The sequence below is a fragment of the Typopeltis vanoorti genome, chromosome 17, assembly GCF_054136105.1.
Source record: "Typopeltis vanoorti isolate ZY-2024b chromosome 17, IOZ_Tvanoo_1.0, whole genome shotgun sequence".
Lineage (NCBI taxonomy): Eukaryota > Metazoa > Arthropoda > Arachnida > Uropygi > Thelyphonidae > Typopeltis > Typopeltis vanoorti.
This window is the reverse complement of record NC_143565.1, coordinates 106,081,136-106,107,416: the sequence shown is the minus strand read 5'-3', so window position 1 is coordinate 106,107,416 and position 26,281 is coordinate 106,081,136. Positions and strand designations below refer to the sequence as shown.

General features: G+C 36.4%; 1 protein-coding gene across 1 annotated transcript in view; it reads right to left on the bottom strand.

The window, feature by feature from the left end:
* Positions 1-26,281, bottom strand: part of LOC150097744 (cysteine-rich motor neuron 1 protein-like) — a 168,632-nt gene that overhangs the window by 91,332 nt on the left and 51,019 nt on the right. The window contains exon 3 of the mRNA XM_090407273.1: positions 15,375-15,867. Coding sequence (XP_090263399.1) covers positions 15,375-15,783 — 409 coding nt within the window. The 5' untranslated portion in view covers positions 15,784-15,867. The remainder of the gene's footprint in view (positions 1-15,374; positions 15,868-26,281) is intronic.

Genomic DNA, 26,281 nt, shown 5'->3' with positions numbered 1-26,281 from the left:
ACAATAACCTTACAGCAGCTGTCATCCCTTGCCCATACTGTTAGTCTAAACTATCCTCTAAACTAGGATCTCTACATCATCTTCATCAAATATTATTTTTCCAAGCTGTGCATCATCAGAAAATAACTTAATATTTTTCCTTAAATCCTTTTCTATATCACTAATGTACAAATTAAAAGAGGACTGTAGTGTATCACTAGTTACCCACCTTCTCCCAGACTCAACTCCCCCCTGTACACCACTCTTTGATATATCTGTCCATTAGCCACTAATTTATCTCAATCACCAGCTTTTATATTCATCCCATTTGTTCCAACTTATCAGTTCATGTGGTATCAAGTCCAGCAATATCACCGAGAAGTCATTTCCTTTATTCAACTCAAATATCAGGACTGGGTAGAATGAATGTGTTACTTATAAAGTAACACATTCTATCTACCCAGTCCTGAATTCCATCTTTTAACAACCTCTCCAATACCTTAACCATCACTCCTGAGATACTGACTGAGCTTTAATTTGCTACTTCTGTCTTGGAGCCTCCTTTATGCAATGGAACTGTTTTTACCTTTCTCCACTCCTAGGCATCTTCCTAGAACTGAGGGAAGATGCCTAGGAAATGGGCATAACTGGGGCATAATTCACAAAACTGAGGCATAATTCACAAAACTGAGGCTTAAATTAAATAGCTTGGTCAAAGGAGGCGCCAATTCCCTTTCACATTTTCATAATACACGAGTTGATAAGACATCCAATCCTTAATGTTTGCATTAAAGTTCTGCAATATCATAAACACTTCTAATTCATCTATCTCAGTAATGTCACCAGTCCTACAATATCTCCAATGAATGGTACATTCTTGCAGAATGATACTGAGCAATGCAACTATTTCACTTTTTTGTGTAACTTCCCTCCATCGACACTTATCCAAGTCAGCTTTCCTTTTATTCACCATATAGCATAACTCTCTAGGGTGTCATTTGGCCTCACTGGCTAGTTTCTCAAAATTAGCTTTGGGCTTCCTTACCGGGTCACCATTCTTGCCTGTTACTTGTACTGTTCTGGGCTTGCTGATCAATTTTTTTTCTTTATATTTTCTCCATAACTTTTCCTTTTTCTGTGACTCCTACTTAATAATGCTACTCAACTCTAACTCCACTTTATTTATCCCCCTCCCCTCCAATTCTGAGTATAGTCTGATACTGCTTTTTTTCAAACAATCCTTAATAATCCACACGTACTGCTAACATCTCTCTCCCTTCTAAATTCTTATGCCATGGTACAGCACCAGGCTAAGTCCTTAGTTTGTCATAATCACCTGCTTTTAAATTCCACATATACCCTTTTAACAGAAAATTTTGCATGTCTAGCAATCTCCCAGGTTAAGACCACATGAGGACCTTCATCAAGTAGAGACAGCATGGCTACATGGGTTACTGCTAAATTTTCCAATGCTGAATGAGTCCTTCACATTCACATGTACAGCTGCTAAGAGACAATTATCTCAGGTAATTGTCTCTTAGCAGCTGTACAAGTTCTATTTCCTTCCCTCTCGGTGACTGTTCCTATTTCCAATTTATGTCTGTATACAGTCATCCCTCGACTTACATCCATTTGAGTTATGTCCTCTCGAAGATACGTCCGTGATCCCATAAGGGAATAAATAATATTTTCAGCTGTACTTTCAAACAAGATGCAAGCGAGCATAAGGTAAAGCATGCACAGTGGCAACAGAGGTTTCAGCAGCAACCTTCCTCGGCAGTCGGCACATGTCTTCAACAGTTTCTCTGTTGATTTTGTGTTTGAGAAATGGGTTACTTGTGTATTTATCGTTAAATATTTCGTGATGTTTTGTTCAACATGACTCCTACATGCACAATCAAAAAACCTAGTGAAGAATCACAGAAAAAGAGGAGAGCGATTGATCTTGAAATGAAGTTGCAAGTTATAAAGCAACATGAAGCTGGTAAGTGACTGCACATGACTTTGGATGGTCTCATTCTACAGTGACGACCATTTTACAAAATAACGATAAAATTGTAGATGCTGTGAAAGGATCTGCTTCCATTAAATCGATGATAGTGACGAAGCAACAACAAGGTCCTATCAGTGATATGGAAAAGCTACTTGCATCATGGATAGAGGACACCTGAACCAAAACTGCATACCCTATAGCACTGTGATTATAGCCACTAAGGCACTAAGTCTCTTCAACATGTTGAAGGAGAAAGCAGGGCCCGATTATGACTACGAATTCAATGCATCTTCCAGTTGGTTCATGAGATTCAAGCAGCGTTTTGTGCTGCATAATGTGAATATGTATGGGAATCTGCAAGTGCTGAGAAGGCTGCCAAGGAGTTTGTGGAAAAATTGGATAAAATTATTATGGAGGAAAATTATTTGCCACAGCAAATATTTAATATGGATGAGACGTCCTTGTTTTGGAAAAAAATGCCCGAGCAGACATTCATCCACAAAAAGCTAAAATCTATACCTAGTTTCAAAGCTCTTAATGCTTGTATTACGATTCTGTTACAGGTAATATGGCTGAATATAAACTGAAATAATTTGTGATATGGCACAGTGAGAATCCATGAATCTTCAAAAACATTAGGAAGCATACTCCCAGTTCATTATCGGAGCAGTAAGAAGTCATGGATGACTCAAAAATTGTTTGAGGATGCCTTAATCAACTGTTATGTGAGTGAAATAAATAGCTATTGTATGAAAGAAAATGTAGAATTTAAAATTTTATTAATTCTAGATAATGCTCCCAGTCATCCGTCTTATAGCGGTGATCTTCACCAAGTTCAAGGTCATGTTTCTAGAAACACTACTACATTTATCCAACTGACGAAACAGGGAGTTCTTGTGCTTATTATCTACGGAGAATGTTTTCACAAGCCATTTCTGCTACTGAAGGCAATGATCAGACTCTCATGCAATTCTGGAAAACATTCAATATTTATCATACTATTAAAAATATTGTTGTGGCTTGGGACAAAGTGACTTTTCAATGTATGAGTGGCATATGGAAAAAGACATTAAAAAGGTTTGTTCATGATTTTGGAAGTTTGTAATAGTGGGTCTAGCAAACAATCTGAATCTCAAAGTGAATGATGACATAATTCAACTCACAGAAAGTTCCCCTGAAGAGTTGACCAAGAAAAAATTGGTTGAACTGGAGGAACAACTATTGCAGAAGAGGAAAAACGACAAAAAAAAGAAGCAGTAGTTAAACAATTTACACTGAAGGGTCTTGTAGAAATGCTCTTTGCAGTTAGTGATGTTCTCAAAATGGCTGAAGACATGGACTCCAATGTTGAACGCTACTTAATAATAGAAATGAAAGTACATGATACGTTTGCTTGTTATGAACAAATTTATAACAAAAAAAAGAAGAACAATAAGCAAAGCACATTGGATATTTTCATCAAAAAAACAAAGGTCACACCAAAAGAGCCACAGCCTAATAGTTCACACAGGGAAGGTAATGAAGATGTGATTGTGGAGAAAGATTTGGGTGATTATTCTCCTGTTTTATAGTGGCAGTAACACACAGTAGTTTTATAATAAGGTTTAAAAATGAAAATGACAGTATACTTATTACGGTTAAGTCCCTAACCCCTATAACTCTGTTGATTTAATGTATCAACTTACATCCTGCCGGATGGAACGGAACCCGGACGTAAGTCGAGGGATGACTGTATTTGAAGTCACACATAATTACACACCTTGTACTCTCTGTAATTTGCCAATACATGTCATCCATTCTCTCATGTATCCCCTGGCCTATAACAGCAACTAAGTGTGTGTGTGTGTGTGTGTGTGTATCCATCCACTCTGCCGGCCTGGCTGGCAGAGTGGTTAGCGTATCGGCTCTCCACCCAAATGGCTGCGGGCTCGAATCCCACCGTGGGCATGGATGTTTGTGATCGTCTATGGGAATACTAGTAGTGATGGTCGGCGGTAGATGGCGCGTTGGTGTAGTTGCGGTCAGTTGGTGGAGGCAGAGCTGTAGAGCACGTGTCCCCCCCTCGATGAGTCTTTGGACTCCCTGGAGGTGTCAAATAATAATAAATATATATATATATATATATATATATATATATATTGTCCTTTTGGCCTCTATCTCACACCAGATAGCCTCAAATAAACTGCCCTCTGCATCCTGTCCTCTTGGTGTACTTTTCTTTTTGGCTTAAATTCTTTTAGTATCATTAGCAGAACTATTCCCATCTTATTCACTCTGTCCTCTCTGAAAATACTATATCCCTTACATTCTTCCCCTATGACTATATCCTCCTTCATCAACCAAGTCCCCTTAATGTCTGTAATATTTAATGTTTAATGGCTTGGGCTAATTTGCCAGTGTCATCTGGAACAGCAATGTCTGAGTCACAAATTAGTTGGACTTTTGTCCCAGCTACTATGACAATAACATTATTACATAGGTACTTCCAATGAAGTCCAAAGACTCAATCATGGAAGTTCCTACTAATCATTATTCACACAATACTTATCATACTCGTAATACAATTTAATGGAAAATCTACAGCAGAAAGAGAAATAATTAAACAGCAGGTTTAATCATTTCAATATTTCGTCTCTGTCACAGAGACATCTTCAGGAATACAATGTTAAAATCGTATTCCTGATCGTAATTCTTCTTGAGCTCACAGTGAAAAGCACTCGCAACCTGCTTACTGGAGACCTGAAATGACTGATGTCATGTTTGATCTCGAAAGCAAGGATTCTAGCTCCTATCCACCCCTTCTCTTTTCCATAGAATGTGATGGCCTTCAAGGGTAAGGCAAACATATTTAGAGATTCAAAATCTCCTCCACTTCAAGAGTACACAGCAGTAAAATAGTTCCACACATGCTAGACACATGAGCATATGATAGGTCCAAACATAGTGGTAACATCAGGAGGCTTCCTGATCAACTGGAGGGTATAATCCCACTGCCACATACTCTGCCGGATCACGGCTGGAGAGGAAAAGGGGGGGGGTCTAAGTACTGGTAAGTGGAAGATACTCAAGGCCATGTTATGGCATAGAGACTAGGGTAGCATGTCTAAAAGTATCTCCTCTCACTGTATATCTCTGCTCTCTATTCAATCACTGCCAAATCAAGAAAAGTACAAGAAACAAACAATCATAATGCTGCCGAGATTAAAAAGTTCCCTCAGAAACTAACTTCAACAAAAATTATAAAACAAAACAAATATCTAAGCAAAAAATAATAATAAAATCACTTTTACACCCACTTCTCCATAAACACCGCCATAAATTATTTAAAACATCAATAACATCACTTAAAGACATCTAAGACCTCCTATTTTTGACAGAAATCCAAACTGCAGCTACAACAAAGTTCCACCTTAAATGTCTAAATCAGACCATATGATTCATTATAAGGGTAGCACCTGTGCCTTTTCCAATACTGTTTAATAGAAAAAGAAATTTTAAAATCCTCTGTTTTGGTCTCCTCTTCCATAAAAGGGTGCATGAGATAACTGTGAAGTCCATTTGGTGGGTACAAATGACCTGAGGAGGAATGTGACTTGAGTAGCAAGAGATTTGAGGTTTATGCTTTGGACTGTATATGGCAGAAGGGTGTGTGAGGGAAGATAGTGTGTTTCCTGGATATGATAATGCAGAGATGAGGAGAAGAGTATCAATAATGAATGGCATGATAGCAATATGTCAAAAGAGAGGCTTGGTTTATGTGGATACTTGAAGTGCATTTGATGACAGCTGTATGTTAGAGATGGACTGCATTTGAATGAGAAAGGATGTGGGCATCTGGAGAGAAAGAGTGTTGTTCTCAGTTCAAGTGAGAGTTTAAGTGCAGAGAAACTAGAGGTGTCAGGGTGGCCTCTTGTGGGGATAGACACTTAGGAGATGGGAGAAAACATTGCGAGATGCAGAGTCAAATGAAGTCTGGAAGGAACAATAATAGGTATAAAAATATTGAAGACTTCTGTAGCTCAGTTGGTATTGGTTGAAAAGCCCTAGGTGTAAATCCCATCTAGGATGCAAAGAACCTTTATCAGGGCTTTTCAACTAAAGGTGAGTTAGCCGTCTCGTATGGAGGTGGAAAGGATTTTCCTCCTGAAAACTTGTTTTTTTTTCTTTTTCTTCAACCAGGCAAACTGGCAAGTAGAACTGGCTAACCATCTTAGCCTGGAGTTATGATTATGAAATCCAAGGATACTTGGAAGACTGATACTTAAATGCCTGTTAGAACCATTGATGATGATGGAGATATTGACAATTCATTGATGTTTCTTTACACAAATGCCAGGAGTATCAGGAATAAAGGAGAGGAATTAGTGGTATTGATAGCCTCAGCCAGTTCAAAGATTATTGGGAATCAGTGAAACATGGATGAATGAAGATGATATATTGATGAATAGAAATAGAAGGGTATAGTGCATTTTGGCAGGATAAGAAGGCCAAACACAGTGATAGAACATTGCTTATGGTGAGTGATGACTTGCATCCTCTCAGAGTGAGGATTTGGAAGGAAATGGCACTAACAGTTTTGAGAATATATGGTATGAAGTGGGCAGAACAAAATATTTAGAGGAATGTTGATATGGACTAGGAAATACAGAGTTTGAGGAACAAGAAATGAGTTTGGCAAGAGCAAAATCAGTGATTAATATGGGAAATTTTAACTACAGCAGCATAAACTGGGAAGAGGAAACAGCATGTGGTAGAAGGGGGATGGAATTTCTGAAATTGGAGGGACAAATGCCACATGAAACATGCAGTAGAAGAAACAAGAGTTTTGTATTTGGTCATGACATCAAAGGACCTGCTCCCAGTTGGAAAGAGTGACCATGTGGTGTTGACTTGAGGGATGATTAGACATGCAGAAGTCTCAAGAAGAAAGGAATTTATATGTAATTATAAGGTAGGTGATTATAATAATCTTAAAAATCAGTTTGGGACAGTTCCATGGAGGAAGAGCAAGATAATCAGTGCATGGGAAATAGTGAAGAAATATTTATTAGCAGCAATGGTAAGTTGTATACCTTGAGGAAAAAAAGAGAACAAGATTTGGTGTAAAGTAGATGACTAATGATTGGAACTGGAGATGAAAATGTTATGTAAAAAGTATAAGTAGAGGAGGGGGGGATTTTGTTCATCTTTCATTATGTGGCCAGTATTAAGAGAAATGATTGTTGAAGATGACAGTAGTGACTAATGCAGAAGACATAGTGGAATTGTTTATTGATCACTTTATTGGAATATTTCATCCTGGAAAAGAGGATTTTATTACAAGGTTTGGAAGTTTAAGAGTGTGCATGTCTGTGTGCTACAAATACTAATTTCTCTGGAGGTCAATAAGCCAATAGGACTGGATGAGATTTCATGTGTTTTTAGAGAATGTGTCAAGAAACTGACAGTTGTGTTGCCCCATTGCATAAGGCAGGTAGTAGAATAGAATCATACTATAGACCAGTTTGTATTTCATCAGTAGTTGTTAAGATTTAGGAGAAATTAGTAAGGGATCATTTACAGCATTGGGTAGATGAGGGTAATATTATCTGTGAGAGTCAACATTGATTTGTTAAGGGGCACTCTTTCAGTAATCTGACTGGTTTTATAATAAAGTGAGAAGAGGGGTTGATGAGGGATAGGCATGTTCTGCCTTTTTCTTTTTTTTTATTTTACAAAGTCATTTGATAGGGTGCCACAAGATAAACTGTTATTTAAGTTGCATTACATGAGTTTGGATGTCAAGTTAGTGAACTGGACCATCTGATAGGTATCAGAGAGCTGTGTATGATTGAGCTGTATCGAGGAAGCTGATAGTTACAAATGGAGTCCATTTTGGCTCAGTATTGGGATCTGTATTGTTTAACCTTAATATCAAGGTCAGTGGGACTCAATGGATTACAGGGAGATAATCAGTTGTTTGCAAATGATGCAAAGCTGGGAAGGGTTATTAGAAGTGCTGATGTAGTAGCCCTTCAGGAGGATGTGAATAAGTTGGACAGACGGACAAATGAATAGGAGTACCAGTTTAATGCAACTAAACTTAAGGTCTTGAAGGTTTGGATCTATCGATGGGAAGCTGCATACTTTAGTGGAAGAACTATACAAGAGAAAGTGGAAGAAGCAAGGGATCTTGGAGTGATGCTTGATAAAAAAAAAAGTTGAAGTTTAGGGGAAATATCACAAAGGTGGTAAAGGTAACTCAGAGGATTGATGCAATACTGAGAAGGATGCTGACCAGCAGAAATAGAAGAGTTGTGGTTTCGTTGTATAAAGCCTTTACCAGACCACATCTGGATTATTGTGCTCAGATTTGGTTGCCGGGATTTGAAAGGGATAAATTAACCATGGAAAGGTGATCTCAACTCTACAAAACCAAATGGCACTTGCCTTTTCCAATCCTGCCACCAAGCTGTAAGAGATGCAGAATTATTTGCTACAAGTAATAAACTGCTACAAGTTGTACATCTACTAATCCAAATATATGATAATCCTCTCCAGTCTCCCAATGCCCTTAATCTTTCATAGCCAGCTCTCCTTCCAGGTATACTGCAGAAATCTCCTCTCCTCAACTCTCCCACAGAATGGTCTGTTCTCAACTACTCCCAGATTTGTTGTCCTTTGGCACTACAAGCATACCAAATGGGAACTAACTTCTACTCTTTTCATTTTCATGGTCAGATTACTGCTTCCAATCTTCTGATCCAAACACCTACTCTGAGAAAGTTACATAAATTATTCTCACTGGAAGGAAGGCCTTCATTTCCTATTTCAGCCTGAAATCCCTACCCACTCTTCTAATAATGGTTTAAAAAACAGGTGTAAGGTGTAAAAATTATTCATCACACTATACATGGCTTGTGACAAGAATTTCAGCTTACACATAAGTAGCAATAAAAGCAAAACTGCCATCAGAAAATCCAAATTTGAGTTTGAAAAGGCCAGCAGAAACACCCATGCTTTCTAGTCTCTTGCAAAGACCATCTGATGAGACCTCTCACTTGTGCCTCCACTTCTCTTTCTCTCTTCTAGATGGCACCACTGTTACCTAAAAATAAAGTTAATCACCTGCATTCTTCTCCTCTAATTTCTACAGAAGTTATTATTATTATTATGTGACACCTCCAGGGAGTCCAAAGACTCATCGAGGGTACCAACTGAATCGAACAATTGATCTCCGTCCCACTACTAACCACGCTCAAACTTGCTTAAGCCATTAGTAGCAGAGGCTCTACCAATCGACCAACGTTAAGAGAATACCATACCAAAAACAGTGTAAACAGTTTTCAGCAAAGAAATATCAGAAACATATTAAATAATCTGAACACTAATGTCCTCTGGTCCTGATGGCATCTTCTCAATTGTACTCAAAAGTCCATGCTCTGGAGCTAACACCTATATCATCTGTATGATCTTTTATACTTAGCTGGTACTTGTCTTTAAATTTTTTCAGGAAATGACAACATATACTAGAATATTAATTAAAAAACTTTAATCAATACCTTCCTATATTTTGGCAATATTACATTGCCATTTCAGGGATCATAAAACTATGATATGTGCATGCAGGCAATAACACTGAGCAAATGAGGCTGAAGAAGGCAATTGAAGTCGGTCCTATCCTAAAGGTGCCCCACTAGCGGGCTAAATTGGGTTGTCTTGGCCAATTGGGCTGATGTTCTTAGGATGCACGCTTACCAAATTTGGGACAGTCTCATTCATCCAAATTTGTTGAGGTTTGAGAAGTTTTTTTTTTTTTTTTTTTTTTTTTTTTTTATACCTGAGGCTGATTCCAGGAATAATCTTTCATACTTATATTTGCTGGAGTGTAGTAAAGTGGCTTTCTCCCAATATATTCTTTTCAGCCTCATATGCTCAGTGTTAGTGCCTGCATGCATATATCATAGTTTTATGATTCCTGAAGATGGCAATGTAACATCACCAAAATATAGGAAGGTACTGATTAAAGTTTTTTAATTAATATTCTAGTATACGTTGTCTTTTCCTGAAAAATTTAAAGTCAGCTGGTACTTATCCCAATACATGGAAACAAATATATCTAACCTCTTCCAAAAAAAGGGAGAAAAAAGTCTGCTATCAAAATAATGATCCACTGTCCTCAGCTCAGTCCTCTGTAAATAACAGAGGTCATCACTAGTCAACTTATCCACTAATAAGAATATGATTAATTAATGATCATCAGTATGAATAATGCCACTCTAGATTTGTAGCAGATCTCGTAGATGACATCATCACTTAACAAGCTATTCCTCAGTGATTTCAAAAACAAAGACTGACACACAAATTTACTTATTGCCAAATTATAAAACTTATATATATATATATATATATATATATATATAATAAATTTTTTAACTTGGGGATATTGTATATTAGGATAACCAAGTAATTTTATAAACTTGGTTATTAACTCCTAATCCCAAGTATGCAAACAATTAAGTTTGCACCTGAAACAAAGTTCAAGTCTAAAGATGGTACAACACCAGGGCAACTCAGTGTAAAGGTGGGTAAAGCTCTGATCACTATTCTTAGTATTTTCCCATAATGTAAAGCACATCTCACTAGAAGATGTATACTGCAATGCATTATGGGTGGGGTCACTACCCAGACCGTTTCAACTTTTTTTGAGGTCTCCTCAGTGAGTAGCTAGACCCTAAATACCAAGGTTTTAGTAATACGGAGCCTTATCACCTTTACTTATTTTATAACCAAGTTTATAAAATTACTTGGTTATCCTAATATACAATATCCCCAAGTTAAAAAATTTATTATATCTATATCTCCTCCAGAGATTTTTATTAAAAATAAAAACACCTTGTTCCAACTTCTATAGGCAAAGGTGATAAGGATCCGTATTACTAAAACATTGGTATTTAGGGTCTAGCTACTCACTGAGGAGACCTCAAAAAAGGTTGAAACTGGTCTGGGTAGTGACCCCACCCATAATGCATTGCAGTATACATCTTCTAGTGAGATGTGCTTTACATTATGGGAAAATACTAAGAATAGTGATCAGAGCTTTACCCACCTTTACAATGAGTTGCCCTGGTATTGTACAATCTTTAGACTTAAACTTTGTTTCAGGTGCAAACTTAATTGTTTGCATATATATATATATATATTTCAAAAAATAGATTTAATGACTCCAAGACCGAGATAACATATAAAGATTTTAATGATAAATACTACTAGTTTCGGCATATAGCAGCCTTCTTCAGGTATTTATAAAGGAAAGGAATACTAATAAACATTGAATTATTTAAATAAACAAACTGGAAATTACAGGTACAAATTGCCTCACATAATCGATAAATAAAAACGTTGTATTTTTCAAGTTGTTCCAACTGGCGTGCCATTGTTTGTTGCAATTGTGCGTGCAAGTTCACGTGAACGCCAATACTGAATAACTGCAGCATGGCTATCTGGGATGTTATAACTTAAATTATTATTTAAGTGGACCGGGTTCAGTAGGATTTCCCCTGATTCTACGATTTTTCTTTCAAACTCATCTTCACAGCGAAAAATATTTTCTGATCTATTCCAGCATACAGAGTGGCTTTGTTGGTCATCATTAGGATTATTTGAAAAAAGAACATGACTGGATAAAGCAGTTGCATGAGATCTTTTGTATGAGATGTCTCTCTTATGCTCTTCTATGCGTTGTTCAATAGATTTGTTAGTTTGACCAAAGTATGGGATATTGCAATCACACCACAATTTATATACTCCAGGGTACTTAAGGTTGTGATGAGTAGGTTTTGGATGGCTGATTGGATGAAGAAAAATCGTAGAATCACGGGAAATCCTACTGAACCCGGTCCACTTAAATAATAATTTAAGTTATAACATCCCAGATAGCCATGCTGCAGTTATTCAATATTGGCGTTCACGTGAACTTGCATGCACAATTGCAACAAACAATGGCACGCCAGTTGGAACAACTTGAAAAATACAACGTTTTTATGTATCGATTATGTGAGGCAATTTGTACCTGTAATTTCCAGTTTGTTTATTTAAATAATTCAATGTTTATTAGTATTCCTTTCCTTTATAAATACCTGAAGAAGGCTGCTATATGCCGAAACTAGTAGTATTTATCATTAAAATCTTTATATGTTATCTCGGTCTTGGAGTCATTAAATCTATTTTTTGAAATGTATAACAACCGAGTAAAAACTAATCGCCACATATATATATACATATATACACATATATATATATATATATATATATATATATATATATATATATATATATATATATAGCTGCTATGGAGATAAAACATTATCTGTACAGCAACTAATACAGCACCTGTTATAATAAATAATAATCTGCAATACCTTTATGGGCCATGGACATATCCAGATTGGCCTTCAAAACTATAATTTTGAATTTTAGGATATGGTGATTAGTTATATGCGTAAATAATAAATATATATAAAGTTCCTGTATGTGCAAATTGTGTATGCTCACTTGGTCAGTTTGCATGGCTGCAGGATGAAAATCCTTAGATTTGAGAGGAAAAATCCTGTCATCTCCATTAGACTGACTGACTCACCTTCAATTGAAAAACTGAAGGTGAGTTAGTAGTTTCATTATGGAGGTGGCAGGATTTGAATACAGGTCTTTCCAACCAAAATACTCTCTTGAAACTGAATAAGCTACAGAGGGTCTAACTGCACTGTTACACTTCTCTGAAAACAAAATTATGATTATTGAAAGAGTACACAAGTCAGAAGTAAAGTATAAAGCATTTATTTGTTTATAAAGTTACTATGCTACTGAGATTTCAATATGAAATCAGCAAAAATAATAGGATGACTTTGGCCATTGCATGAGGAAGACTGTAATCATGTGCTGCATGCTGTCAATTATTACTACTTTGTTTTTTTTTTAATTTTTCAATATTATTCTGAGCTGATAATATTATAACACTCTAAATACTCAATCAAGAGCATGACCTAACAGAAAGAAAAACATCAGCATAGCTTTCCTATATTGGGCTAAGACTTGAGTTCTAAGGCAAAGGGGACCTTTCCAGCACCAATATAGTGCAAAGTTTATCAAATCTAATGAAATACTGCAGAATTTTGCATATCAAATACAAAATACTGGTCTACCAACAGTACTCATCACATATCTAATTCACATGTGTATGTGTGTGCTTCTGCTAGAAACCTCTGTACCTCAGTCAGCATTGACAATGCCCTTTGGTTGGAATCCCATCTAGGATGCGAAGAACCTTATCAAGGCTTTTCAAGTGAGGTGATCTCATAAAGAGATGACAAGATTTTTTCCTCCCCAAAATTCGTTTTTCATCTCGCAATACAGGCAAACTGGCCAGTAGAACACAGAGAATTTACAGTCATAATACACTAGCATAGTAAGCCTTAGTTTCTTCAGCCATAAATCTAAATCAACCAACCACCTACAAAGAGTTGTAAACCTACAGTACATCTATATAGTGGGTGGGCTAAGAATTGTATATTGTGTATTATGTTTTTATTTTTTAATATATAGTATGGAAACCAGCTCTAAATACCAAACATAGAACTTTCTCAAGTCATTTCAGGCCTCCAACAAGCAGGGTGGTGGTGGTCTGGTCTCACACTGGGCAATGAAATTCATCTTCCACTGAATGATGCTCCAAATGAACTGGCCACCACCATTCCTATTATGAAAACACTTGAGGTCCCTGTTCTACCTCCATATAGTTTTGTTCAAAATTATCAAGCTAACTTTTATTTACCTTTGTTCATTGCAGGGGCGAATGCTATCTTGAAATTCACACTTGCTCTTGTTATCATTCAGGGAGTGAGAGGTGTGATTGAAGTCTGATTAGCAGAATAATGAATTACTGACCATTTAAAACTATATATTTAGAAATTTATGTACATTTAATCACAAATACAACATTTATTTTACAAATGATATTTTATCTTTTTCAATTTAGCTACTTGAATACAAATTCTACCTTACGGTTATGAATTGGTCAATAACATCATCATAAAAAGTTGATTGTAACTTAATTTTCCCAAGCAACATGCACACTTGTAAAGGCTGGCTGAAGCTCACTGGCAGAGCTACTTTGACGGTGTATGGCCGGTGTTTAAGACGATGTGAAGGGAGCAAAAATGGCTATGTGCACGCATGAAATCACCATGCTGTAGCGAGGATCTGGAAGCTCCGACAACCAAGCAAGCCAAGGTAGCTTTGACTAGACGAGCAAGCATCAGCCTTCGATACACAACACAAAGCTCAATTATTGACATGCAAGCTTAAGACATCTTCTGTCTACAAAAATAAAACCCTAAATGGAATGCATGCATTTATTAACAAATAAATATTATTTCTTTCTCAAGTAATGAGCTTGCACAGCAAGCATGGAGAATTCACCCCTGGTTCATTGGAATAATTTTCTTCATGGCATTTCCCCCAATGCATACAATCCTCCAGCTCTTGAAGAGGCACATTAACAGATTCCTTCTCTCTCTGTAACCACTTGCCCATACATGGCACCATTGTGTTATAGATCTTGTGAATGGAATAATATATATACATATACATAGAAATAAAATTCTTTTGTTGATGTCTCTATGTGGCCATTATTCTATATAAAGGTGTAAATCATTTTGGTGTAACCCAATTACGGAGTAACCGGACTGGCCGCCACCACCACCTAATACAAAATGAAGGTGCTAAAAGCAAATTAGTATTTTATTAAGTTTTTTTATAATTATTTCAATCCCATACTTAACACTTTCTAAATGTATAGCTAAAAAAAAAAAAAAAAACGTGTACTCAAATTTAAATCCTTATGTAACCATTTTCAAAACTTATAATGACTCATATGTGATCTCCTGAAAGTTTTGAAATTGAAATTTACAACTGTATTATGGCTAATAAGTGGTCCTGAACTCCAACAGATTATGCTTAATAACATACTCATTTACAAATGCAGAGAATATGTTATTTGTAATAAAAGTCTATCGAGAATGCGTGTGAGAGAACGTATTTTTATTCTCTATTATTATTATACAAACACCCAGGGCCGATCCGAGAGTATCTGATGCCCCTAGGCAACGAAAATTTAGGCGTCCCTATATATTGTCTCTATTTGTCATACTCACACAAACATAAGCCCCGAAGTCTTAGTGCCCCTAGGCGATTGCCTAGGTCACCTAATGATAAAACCGGCCCTGCAAACACCTCCTGGAGTCAAGACTCCTCAAGGGAGGCAACAGTAAGATGCATTTTAACAAAGATTTTCCATACAAGAAAAAAAAAAAAATCACAACATTCAATTAAATGTAATGCACTTAATACTTAAATAAAATCTTACCTTCACAAATACCTTCTTCTGTACCAACCATAAAATGATCCTTGCTCACAGAAATGACACAAAGGAGATCCTTTGCACATTTTCCAGACAACAAATTTAGTCCACCGCATACTTCGTTTTCATTACGAACACAAACTTTGCAACACCCACAGAGATCATAAGTTAATTCTTTGCACCCAACTGGTTCCTCGCAGTTAAATAAATCACATTCTTTAGTGCAAGTAGACGAATATGCGTGGCAAATGTTAGGTATGCAAAAATTTATATACACAATGACAATAAGGCACCTAAAATGGTACGATCTGTGCATACAAACACCTCCGAAAGACATGGCATTTCTCTTCGAGAATGAGAAGTACTTCGTCAGCAAACCTGTTGTCATTCTCCCAATTTCAACTAACTCGAGCATGACACATTATTATTTATAAACACTTTTCCGTCGAAAATACGCTGTAAGCGGGCAGCGAGTTATCACTTGTCATTACATGAAAACCTGAAAGCAAAAATAGCAATGATATACATATATAAAATTACCGAGTTATATAATATAATAGTCGCTGACAGTCACATATGAAGCGAAAGAATAAAACGTTTTCAATTTCGAGTCACAAGGTAAAACTTCAATATATCAAAATCTGACGGCCTTTGATGTTAGCCGGATGGAGTTCGTTGACATTTCAAAAACGCTTTTGCTATGTAAGTCGGAGAGCCTGTTTTCTTCTCATTCTTAAGCATCACTAAAATATGTACAACAGCTAGATAAGAAAAGCCGAAATTCAATTTAATCGGGATTCAGCACTATAATTCCAGCAAAGCATTTCTCCATTTTTTGTTTAGCTTTCCTTTTAATTAGATTCAAGCCCACAAAAGCAACTTTGCTGGCAGTTCTTCGAGAGCAAAGTAAACAATACTATCACAGAAATTGACGTATTAGCAACTAAATTTGGCCGTCAAGATAAATATACACAACAAACATTCGCAACTTGTCAGTCTTTAATTAATTCCCCTTCATGATGACTGACAAAAACTATTCATCTGTCGAACGAAATGAAAGATATATAACTAAACATCAGAAATAGCAACAGGTAGTCGTATATCCCCATCTTCTTGATATACCTCACTTAATATAACATCAACCATCACATAGCAATATGCTCCAATTGCGCCTCAGCGTGGATAAGCACGACGCTTCTTTTACATACTGCGCCATCTGTTATCACAAAATGTGTTTTTGGAGTTTCAAAAAAAAAAAAAAAAAGAAAAAGATATTGTACTGATGCAGTTTCATAAGGTCATGATCATTAAAGTTTTGGAAGTTCTCATAACTATATATAAACGTATAATGGAATACACACACACTGCCAACTCGCGCGCGCACGCACGCTTATACATTTAGTCATTGACATCCGTTATTTACTCAGAACATAAAAGAAAGTTTATGGCCATGACTCTTTTCGAGTATTAATACCACTAATGAAAGCCAATTTTTTGAAAAACAGTGCTATCTGGAGGTGGGACCAGAAATGTGCATCAGTAAAAAGACTAATATATGTATACGTAATTTTCAAAGTTTGTCCTTTTAAGTAATGCCATACTAGGAATGCGTTTGCCGAAGGTTATAAGCGATTTAACCACTAGATCTCAGAGGTGCCATTATAGTTTTACTTCATTTTGCATTTAAAAAAAAAAAAAAAAAAAGAAGCCGAATATATTTATAGAGCTTAACATGGGAAATGTTTGCTATCTTAAGATCGATCTAACCAGATCCTCAAATGTAGTATGGCTAAGAACTATGAAATATTTTTAATATTTCATAGTTCTTAGACATACTACATTTGAGGATGAATATATATATATATATATATATATATATATATATATATATATATATATATATATATATATTGGAGATTTTGGATAGATATTGGAAATAGATATTGGAGATTTTTGCTTATTTTGTTTTACATACTACAATAAATTAAAGGTGACTATTGTTTACTTTTTTTTCAATAAACATCCATTTTTTACGTCCATCAGTGGCTCTAACAGGCACTTAAGCGCCCACGGCTTTCCAAGTATCCTTTGATTTCCTAACCGTAATACGAGGATAATGCGGTTACCCCTATGCCCCTAAGTATTCTTCTTCTGTGAATTGCGTGTGTTCTACTGGCCTGTTCTGAGGGAGGAAAAACCAGAGTTTCCGGGAGAGACCACTCTACCTTCGTATGAGACCGGCTAACTCACCTTTAGTCGACAGAGACCAGATAAAGGTTCCTCACGTCATAGACGGGAATCGGACCCCAGGTCTTTCCGACCAAAGGGCTTTGTTTAAACCAACTGAGCTACAGAGACTACAGTGCTTCATCGAATTAAGAAAAGCTTAACTCCCTGTGAGTATTTTATCCATAACATTACATGAATTCAGGACCAGATTTAAGCATAAGCTAGACAAACTCCAGCATAGAGCCTTACATTACAAGGAACCTTGGCCACAGTATAAACAAGCTAAAACTTTAACAAGTAGAGGGGAGCCTCTGGATCCACAATAACCTTAAATCGATCCCTGCATAAATCCAGCGTACTACCTCCAATCCAAACTATATTTTTACCTTTTACGAAAGGGAAAAAAAAAAAAACTACCAGCTAGAACATATTACGTTACGAAAATATTCAAATCACTTACCAAACGGCTTAATTCAACTTATGTATACCGAAGAAGTTTATATCTTAGGGCATCTCCATAAATTATGTGGTGATTTAAGAGAAATTAGGAAGTATATGGCTTTGTGGTATTGTTGTTGTTGTTGTCGTATGGAAGTATCCAGGATATCGGTGTTGACATTTAGATCCGAAATAACGTATTGTTCAGAAGTCACAACTTCTTAGCTGGGAGCCAGTGTAGGCTACTATCATTCCCCCAAAGTGATCTATGTCTATAGATCTGTGAGTTCACTGGGTCTGTTTTTTGTGGTATTGTGTAATGATGAATGGGAAGGGGGGGGTATAGTAATATATTGCGTAATAGAAACGTTTTTCTCAGTTTTCAGAAAAGTATTTCTCTGTTTTTAATCACAATGTCATTCAATTTACTTCCTCTGATTGTTTCTACAGTTATTACTTATGGACTTTGTAAAGACGTGCGAATTCTACATTTAATTCTATTAAATGAACTGAGCAAACGAGGATGTGCGTGATGTTGGTGATATGGATAAAAGGCAGATAACATCAAAGAATAGTATATATAGAGGATTAGAATCCAGCAAAAGGTGGGTAACCAGAACGCTGTAGTGCTTTGTTTTTTGCCACTGTTATTTAAATTGTACAGTAATGAGACAGAAAAGGATTTGATGAGCAATATCCCTTTGTTTGCTTCTAATGCAAACTTGGATGGGATAAAAATTAGTAGAGATGATTTAGAAATTTTTACAGGATGATTTAAATAGACGGACAGTGTGGACCAAGCATAATTGTCCATTTAAATGTCGTGTATTACACTGATGACATGAGATCAGGGGGTTGAGAGTGAGATGGACAGGAAATCGAAATTCAGAGGGTATATTGGTGACATCGTCATCAATATGCCCTCTGAAAAACATCGTGAGAACAGCTGTTCTAAAGAACAGACGAAGAGAGAGAGAATGAAAGAGAAGAGACAGAAATTGGTTCAAAAAGTTTGAAGATTGACGGTAAATAGATGATGACCGCACTGCTAGTCCTCTTAAATTCAACAGAACATTCCCCACGAGAATACCTATAGATGGGCCATAAGACAAGGAAGAAACAGAACGCCTGTATGTGTGTGTATGTGTGTGTGTGCATGTGTGTGTGAGAGAGAGAGAGAGAATGCTGAAGTGTCTTTGAGTTAAGCAGGTCATCAATTGATTGGAATTTCCTTCCTGGATACATCAAACAGACTAGAGAGCTTTTAGATGCACAACCCCATATCTGTGAACAGTATTCCAATTTTGATCAAATATGGAATTTATAACAATTGTACGAGTGAGAAGTAGTGTCTTTAAGAGAAAAATACACCAATTTTTGGAAGCAGAAGAGGAAGAGATGTGTTTGTGCAGGAATAGTTTGAGGAGCAAGTCACTCCAAGAAGAGAAGTATGATCCTGTATAGAGCTCTTGGTATTATCAAGAGTAAAGGGAGTTCAAATGAGATATTCCTTGCGGTAGATAAAATGGGACTATGATTTAGTTTGCAATGAGATTCACAAGATTATCCTAGTTCTACCTAAGGATAGCAAGAAAATCAAAATTTAAGTCTTTAGTTGTGGAAAATCTTAAAGCTACTAATGATTAGAATACAAGGCTTGTCAAAAGAAAGGAAATGAAGCATATTGTCAAATCCTATAGATAGGATTTGAAGTCAGTCAGGAAAGTTCATTTTTATACAGGAGGAAGAAAGTAGGGAAAATGTACAGTTTCGACATGCTACACCATTGATGAGGAAATCTTAAGAGAGGAATTCATCAAATATGACAAGTAGTGAACAGTCAGAATGGAAGATGGCGACCCAGTTGCAAAGGGTAGAAGGCGGACGGTAAATTTTTAATTTATCGAGTCTGGCGCAGATGTCTATTCAGCAAAAGTACACAATTTTTTGTAGGTGAAGGAACCGCGTAATAGACCATTTGAGTTTCTTCAATATTTTCATTTATTGAACAAAAGGTAAATCGCGACTCAGTAGGAGATTGGTTGTGGATAGCGAGTGGTGAAACCCTTTTTGCTGGTCACTGATTAGCCTTCAGGTGGTGAAGACATTGCTATTGCTATTACCTTTTCCGTGATTTGGAAAGAAATGAATAAGAGCAACTAGGCGATAGTTGTTCATTGAGTTGTATCAGTGTTTTTGGAATAAGGTGAATATAGGTTTGTTACCAAACAAACACAGATTTGTTTGATGTAGATATGACATTCGAGTAGGAAAGATTGAGAAGGCAGTATAGGATAGGTGAATTCTGGAGCACAATAGAAGAAAATATCATCATGATCAGATGACTTGTTTTCTAAGCTATTTAAGAGTCTACCCATTTCTTTCTGATGAAAGATTGGAGAGGCATTGAGTAGAATATCTTGGCAAAGGGAACTTTTGCCTTAGTCATCAGTGCAGGGATTGAAAGAAAAGAATGATGCCGGGTCAGCACTGTATTTGGCTGAAGTCAGCACTGAGTAAGTTGACCCAGAGTGGCCCACCACTTCCAAATCAGGGGGAATACATAATTTGTGAGTTGTGGGCAGAAAAACCTAAATTTATATGGGACATCTCTCTAGCCATTAAGCAGCATAAAATGTCATTAAGTAATACTTAAAGCATACGTCAATATTTACCATTGATAGATATGAAAAGAAGGCTGGTTTATCAGAATAAATTATAAAGTTTTCCCCATCTTCAATTATCCGGATATATGCAACGAATATTTCCGGTTTATTTCAAAAGAAATAAAAAGAACTCTTTACTATAAGTTTAGCAATTTTGTGTTAGCTTTTTTAAATAACAAAACATTATAATTCTGTTAATCTATTATTTATGAGTGTACAGTTGCCCATACATTGAGCAAAGCTCATACTAGAACGTTTCTCCCTCCTTCAAGAAAACGTCTTCGAATTAATTTTCAACAATGTTGAAACATGTTTTTTCGTTGAAAATCATTAAAAACACCTAACCACTAATGACAAACTGTCATTAGTGGTTTGGATAGGATGAAATACAAGGACAATACAAACGGACCAACAATACCAGAAAATTGAGTGGTAATATGATGGAAGACTGCTGTTGGTTTCTTCAAAAAGATATACACAAAGGTGCTTACACGAGGAAAAGAAGTGCTAATTAGTGTATATATATATATATATATATATATATATATATATATATATATATATATATATATATATATATATATATATATGTACTTTAATTCCTTTTTTTTTTCATTTACTGTTATAAATAGAGGATAATATACATAAAGTAATTCCACAAGAAACTTTAGTTTAGATTAAGTTTCATATAACTGATTTTGGAAAAATCGAAGCAGGTTATAAAACCGTTATGAAAGACCTGTGTATGATATGCTGATTTTCCGCCGTTTGAATTACAGGAAAAACAGTGCGAGAAACTTAGACAATTCCAAATTAATATATCAAAATTATTTCGAATCCTCGCCTACTCCCTATAAGGGAATAAAAGGAGTTAGCTGATTTATTTATTTTAAGAATTAAAATAAAAAATAAATCAGCTAACTCCTTTTATTCCCTTATAGGAAGTAGCGAGGCCTTTATACCCTATCTACTTTTGGAGACTGAGTGGGCAGTTCAATCTCCACCGGTAACCAATCAGAGATAGCTGACCCATGTCTATCACTAATTATAGCAGCTACCGACGAAGAGGCTGGCAAACAAGTGCTGCCAGCTCTTGTGTGGTTTTTGGTCCGATTTTAAGCGAGTTTAGTAAAATGCGCAAGCAGCACTCATTAACATTAGCAACTCTTGATATTCGGCGCGCACACTAGGTAAGATTTTATTTAAGGAAGAATCGGATTACGATTAATATTATCCATGCCGCTTCAGTTCAAACTCTTCGAAGGAGTATCTCTCTCTCGTGACCCTCTCTCGAATGTCTAAATACTTATCGTTTTCTTTGAACACAATCCTGAGACGCACTCACAACATCCAATGTCAATTCACTTCTCACTCCTGTGAAAGGACTCGAACTCACATATTTCCCGACCCATCCGCTCAGCATCTCGAGAGTTATGTGTTTATGCGCATTTTTTTCAAATTAAAATTAGAAATAATGAAAATAAAATTTATTATAAAATGTTTTACCTTTATTTTTTAAAGGTTTACAACAAGATTTATTAGTAACAAAATTTTTTTTATAAAAATATACAAAGGAAATCTTAAATATTTAACCAATGCAAAATTAAACAAGTACATAAATTAATTGTAAAATATTTCTTTGGGATTTTAAACTTAAATTTCTCTACTTATGAGATATCTAATTTTCAGACTATATATCAATCACTATCGATATGATCGGTGATGAGTTTAGTATAATTTTTCTTGAGATTCAGAAATACTTATGGTATATTTCTCAATTACAAAATGTATCGATCAAAAACGCTTCTCTTTCAGGTTCGGCATCCCGAGGTTGCTCTGTCTTTTCTTCTTCTTTGGCACTCAGCTCCATGTAAGGCCTTGGACTCCCATTTTTGGGTTTTTCATACTACGAGTTGGGGTCGTTATCCTCACGCTCAACCATGTGTAATTGTCTGCGAAGCGTTGTGGTCTTAAGACCAGTTTCCTCTGCTTTGAGGGAGGAAAACTCCCAGATAAACTGGGGAGAAAACCCTGTAGTCCACGCCCAAGACCGGCTAACTTGGCTATGTCTGAGAAAGATCCTTATCTCCTCACGTCTGCGACGAGAATCGAACGCAGGACACTCTTTCCCAGACATATAGTTATGGAACGCATAACCACTCGGCTAACCGCGCGGAAGCTCTGTCTTTTAGATTCGTTTTATTCCTCTGTTCATATGTATATAACAACTTTACTGGCTGGACTGTTTTTACTGATTTCTGTGTATTATTATTATTATTATTATTATTAAACCTCCATGGAGTGAAAGACTCATCTCAGGAGGTCTCTTTGTTACACAGGCAGTTTATCATACCGTGCTTTAAATATGTTCACTGTCTCCGCGCTCACGACATTCTCGGGTAATACATTCCGATAACTCACCACTCTCCATGCAAAAAAACTGCTCCTCACCCCTTGCTCACACTTTCCTTATACTCCCAGGAATAACCTCTTATTCTCTTCCGATCTTCACCCAATCTATGCAAAACTTCCTCAACATTAATCTGGTAACAACCTCTTAACAGCTTATATACTTCAATCATATCCCTCCTCCTTCCATCCACCAATTTCTGTAAATTGCATTTTCTCAATCTCTCTTCATACTCAACATTCCAGTGAGCAAAAACTACCTTAGTTAATCGTCTCTGGATCTTTTCCAATACATCTTTAAAACCAGGTGACTAAATCTGTGTACAGTAATCCATATGTGGCCTGATCAAAGCCTTATACAAGGGAGCCATAACATCCTTACTTCTACAGGTCAGTGCCCTCCGAATCATTCCCATTATCCGCTGTGCTGTCCTCATAATTTTAGCAACATGTCCCAGAAATTTTAGGTCCTTATCCACAATCACTTCCAGATCTCTCATCTCTTCTACCTCTTCCAAGATATTTCCACCGATTGTGTACTCTATATCCCATCTCTGCTTCCCAAATTTCAAAAACCTTACACTTTGCAACGATGAATTGTCATACCCACTCATTTACCCATTCAGCCAGTGTATTCAAGTCCTCTTGCAAAGCCACATCCGCATCCACCCTACTCCTGATAGCTCCCAAACTTTGCATCATCTGCAAACAACTGTATATCACCATTCAGACCTCTCCAAATATCATTTACATACGAATTCAACAGCAATGGATCCAAAACAGACCCCTGGGGTAGACCGCTAATAACTTTCCTCTTCTGGGATATCGCTTTTCCATAGACAGCTCGCTGATACCTGTCATACAGCCAATTTCCAATTCAGCGAACTAATCTATTATTCGGCCCCATCCATTCTAATTTAATTAACAACTTGTCATGTGGCAATTTATCAAACGCCTTTGCAAAATCTAAATACAGCACTGTATATGCAACACCCTTATCCAATGCATTTATCACTTTATTATAAAAAGTAAGCAGATTGCTAAAACACGATCTTCCTTTAACAAATCCATGCTTCTGTTGTCAACCCACTTCTGAATCTTGGTCCTAACTAACCTCTCTAACACCTTAACCAACTCCAGATACATATACTAGCCTATAATTCAAAGCCCTAGTCTTATCACCTTATGAATTGGAACAAATTTACTCTCTTTCCCTTCGGAAATTGGCCCAGTGCAAGACTCATGTTAAGAAAGATATGTAAAAACTGTTGTTAACTCTCCGGAACATTCCCTCAAAACATGTGTGAAATAGCATCAAGTCCTACAGCCTTATCTACATCAAGTCCTCCTCCTCCTTTCCCACTGCATTCAAGTTCTGCATGATGTCACATTCACAAGAATGAATACTTTTATAAATTACTCATTAAATATCTCAACTATATCCTCCGGAGCGGTTATCATTCTTCCATTTTTAGCAATCAGTGCCATCCTTCCATAACCATTCTTTCTTCTATGGGATCGTTACTAAAATCTGTCGGGTCATTCCACTTTTGCTTTAAATCGGACTATTTTAAAACGATAATAAACCATCGCCGATAAACTATGATCTCATAAATCATAAACTGGTCTGTTTCGTAACGAAATTTTTGTAAAATGGCACCGTTTATTCTCCCAACAGTTTAATATAGAATCCTTTTTGGTTTATATTCTGTGGACAGTTTTAGTTACTCAGTCATACATCTGTAATGTATGACTGTGTTTCATTCAACAACTGAAATGGCCCATAAACATTTAATCTTTAAATGGTGATTCTCTCTGGAGAAAGAAATCTTGAGCTCGAATATCGTCTAAGACGAGAAACCATCGTGAGATTTTTTTTTTCCCCCAGATGTTTGTAAGTTAGCGAGTCTACGATGGTAGAGGGGGGGGGTAGGCGGTCTCGTAAAATGGTGGAACATGCGCATTTAAACCATAAATACACTGGCCTCATAGCTCTAGTTGCTTCGGCGGTATAATTCAAATCAAACCGATTTAAGCCAAAAGTATGGGGATCCAAATACCAAACTGCTTTAAATTTAATTAAATTAGATTACCTTGAGTGGAGTATTACTTTGTATCATTTCGAATTGTTTTGTCATTTTTTGAGGCAAAAAGAAATGTTCCAATTGACATGATCGAAAAACTTTTAATAACACTTCCAAACACCAATATAATACTATGCATAAGGATGGACCAAACGAATCTAATATTAAAGTTTACACATTTTCTGAAATGTAGTTGAAAACAGATCTCCGTTCATTTCCTGTGATAAAGAAACTCAATACAAGAATGCTGTAATTTCCAACCACTGATATGCTTTGCAATATAATTCGGTTTTTTTTTTTTGTTTTTTTTAAACCAACGTGTTTTGTCACTTGATATTACCAATTTCATATCTTGCTGCCGAACTCAACTGCACCTTCTACGACGTACGTGAGCTGACAGTAGAAGTGGCCAGAATGAATAAATGGCGAAAACAAGCTTTATTTTTCGAATCATAAATTTAACAAAGTTTTGTGAGTTGATTAACAATCTTCTGGCAGATATGTATGTGGCTAAGTGGTTTCGCCAGCCTTATACGGGAAACGGATGCTCAAATTCCATTGATAAAAGGAGAAATATTAGACGCCCCCCCCCCTTCTCTTTCTTCTTACACTAGCTTTATTTGGGGAAAAACAGTTTCTCTCTTTCTTCTCTTCAGGGAACTCGGACTTTTCCTTCTTCCAAACCTGCTACTGATACAAGCAAGTGCAAATACAGCAGTGGGGGAGAGATGGGAATATCATGTTGCATCCATTGAGAACGTTTGAATTATACATTTTTGCAAAACAGACGACAGAATAAATATTATATCTTAAAGATAAAAGAAAATGAACGAGGAATGAAGAGTCACCTTTCCAGTGGACTTAATATAACATTTTATGACATACTGACTTCGAATTATCCAACGACATATCTACGCAAACTACCCCCCCCCCCCCACCTCCTCGGTATAGAGAAAGTGGGGCACGAAGTAACCTATCAAAATCACGGTTATATTTATATTTATTAAAGATATATCATAATACTCATGGACAACATACGTTGTCCATGAGTATTATTAAATGAGTATCTCAAGGTAGCATTGAGGGG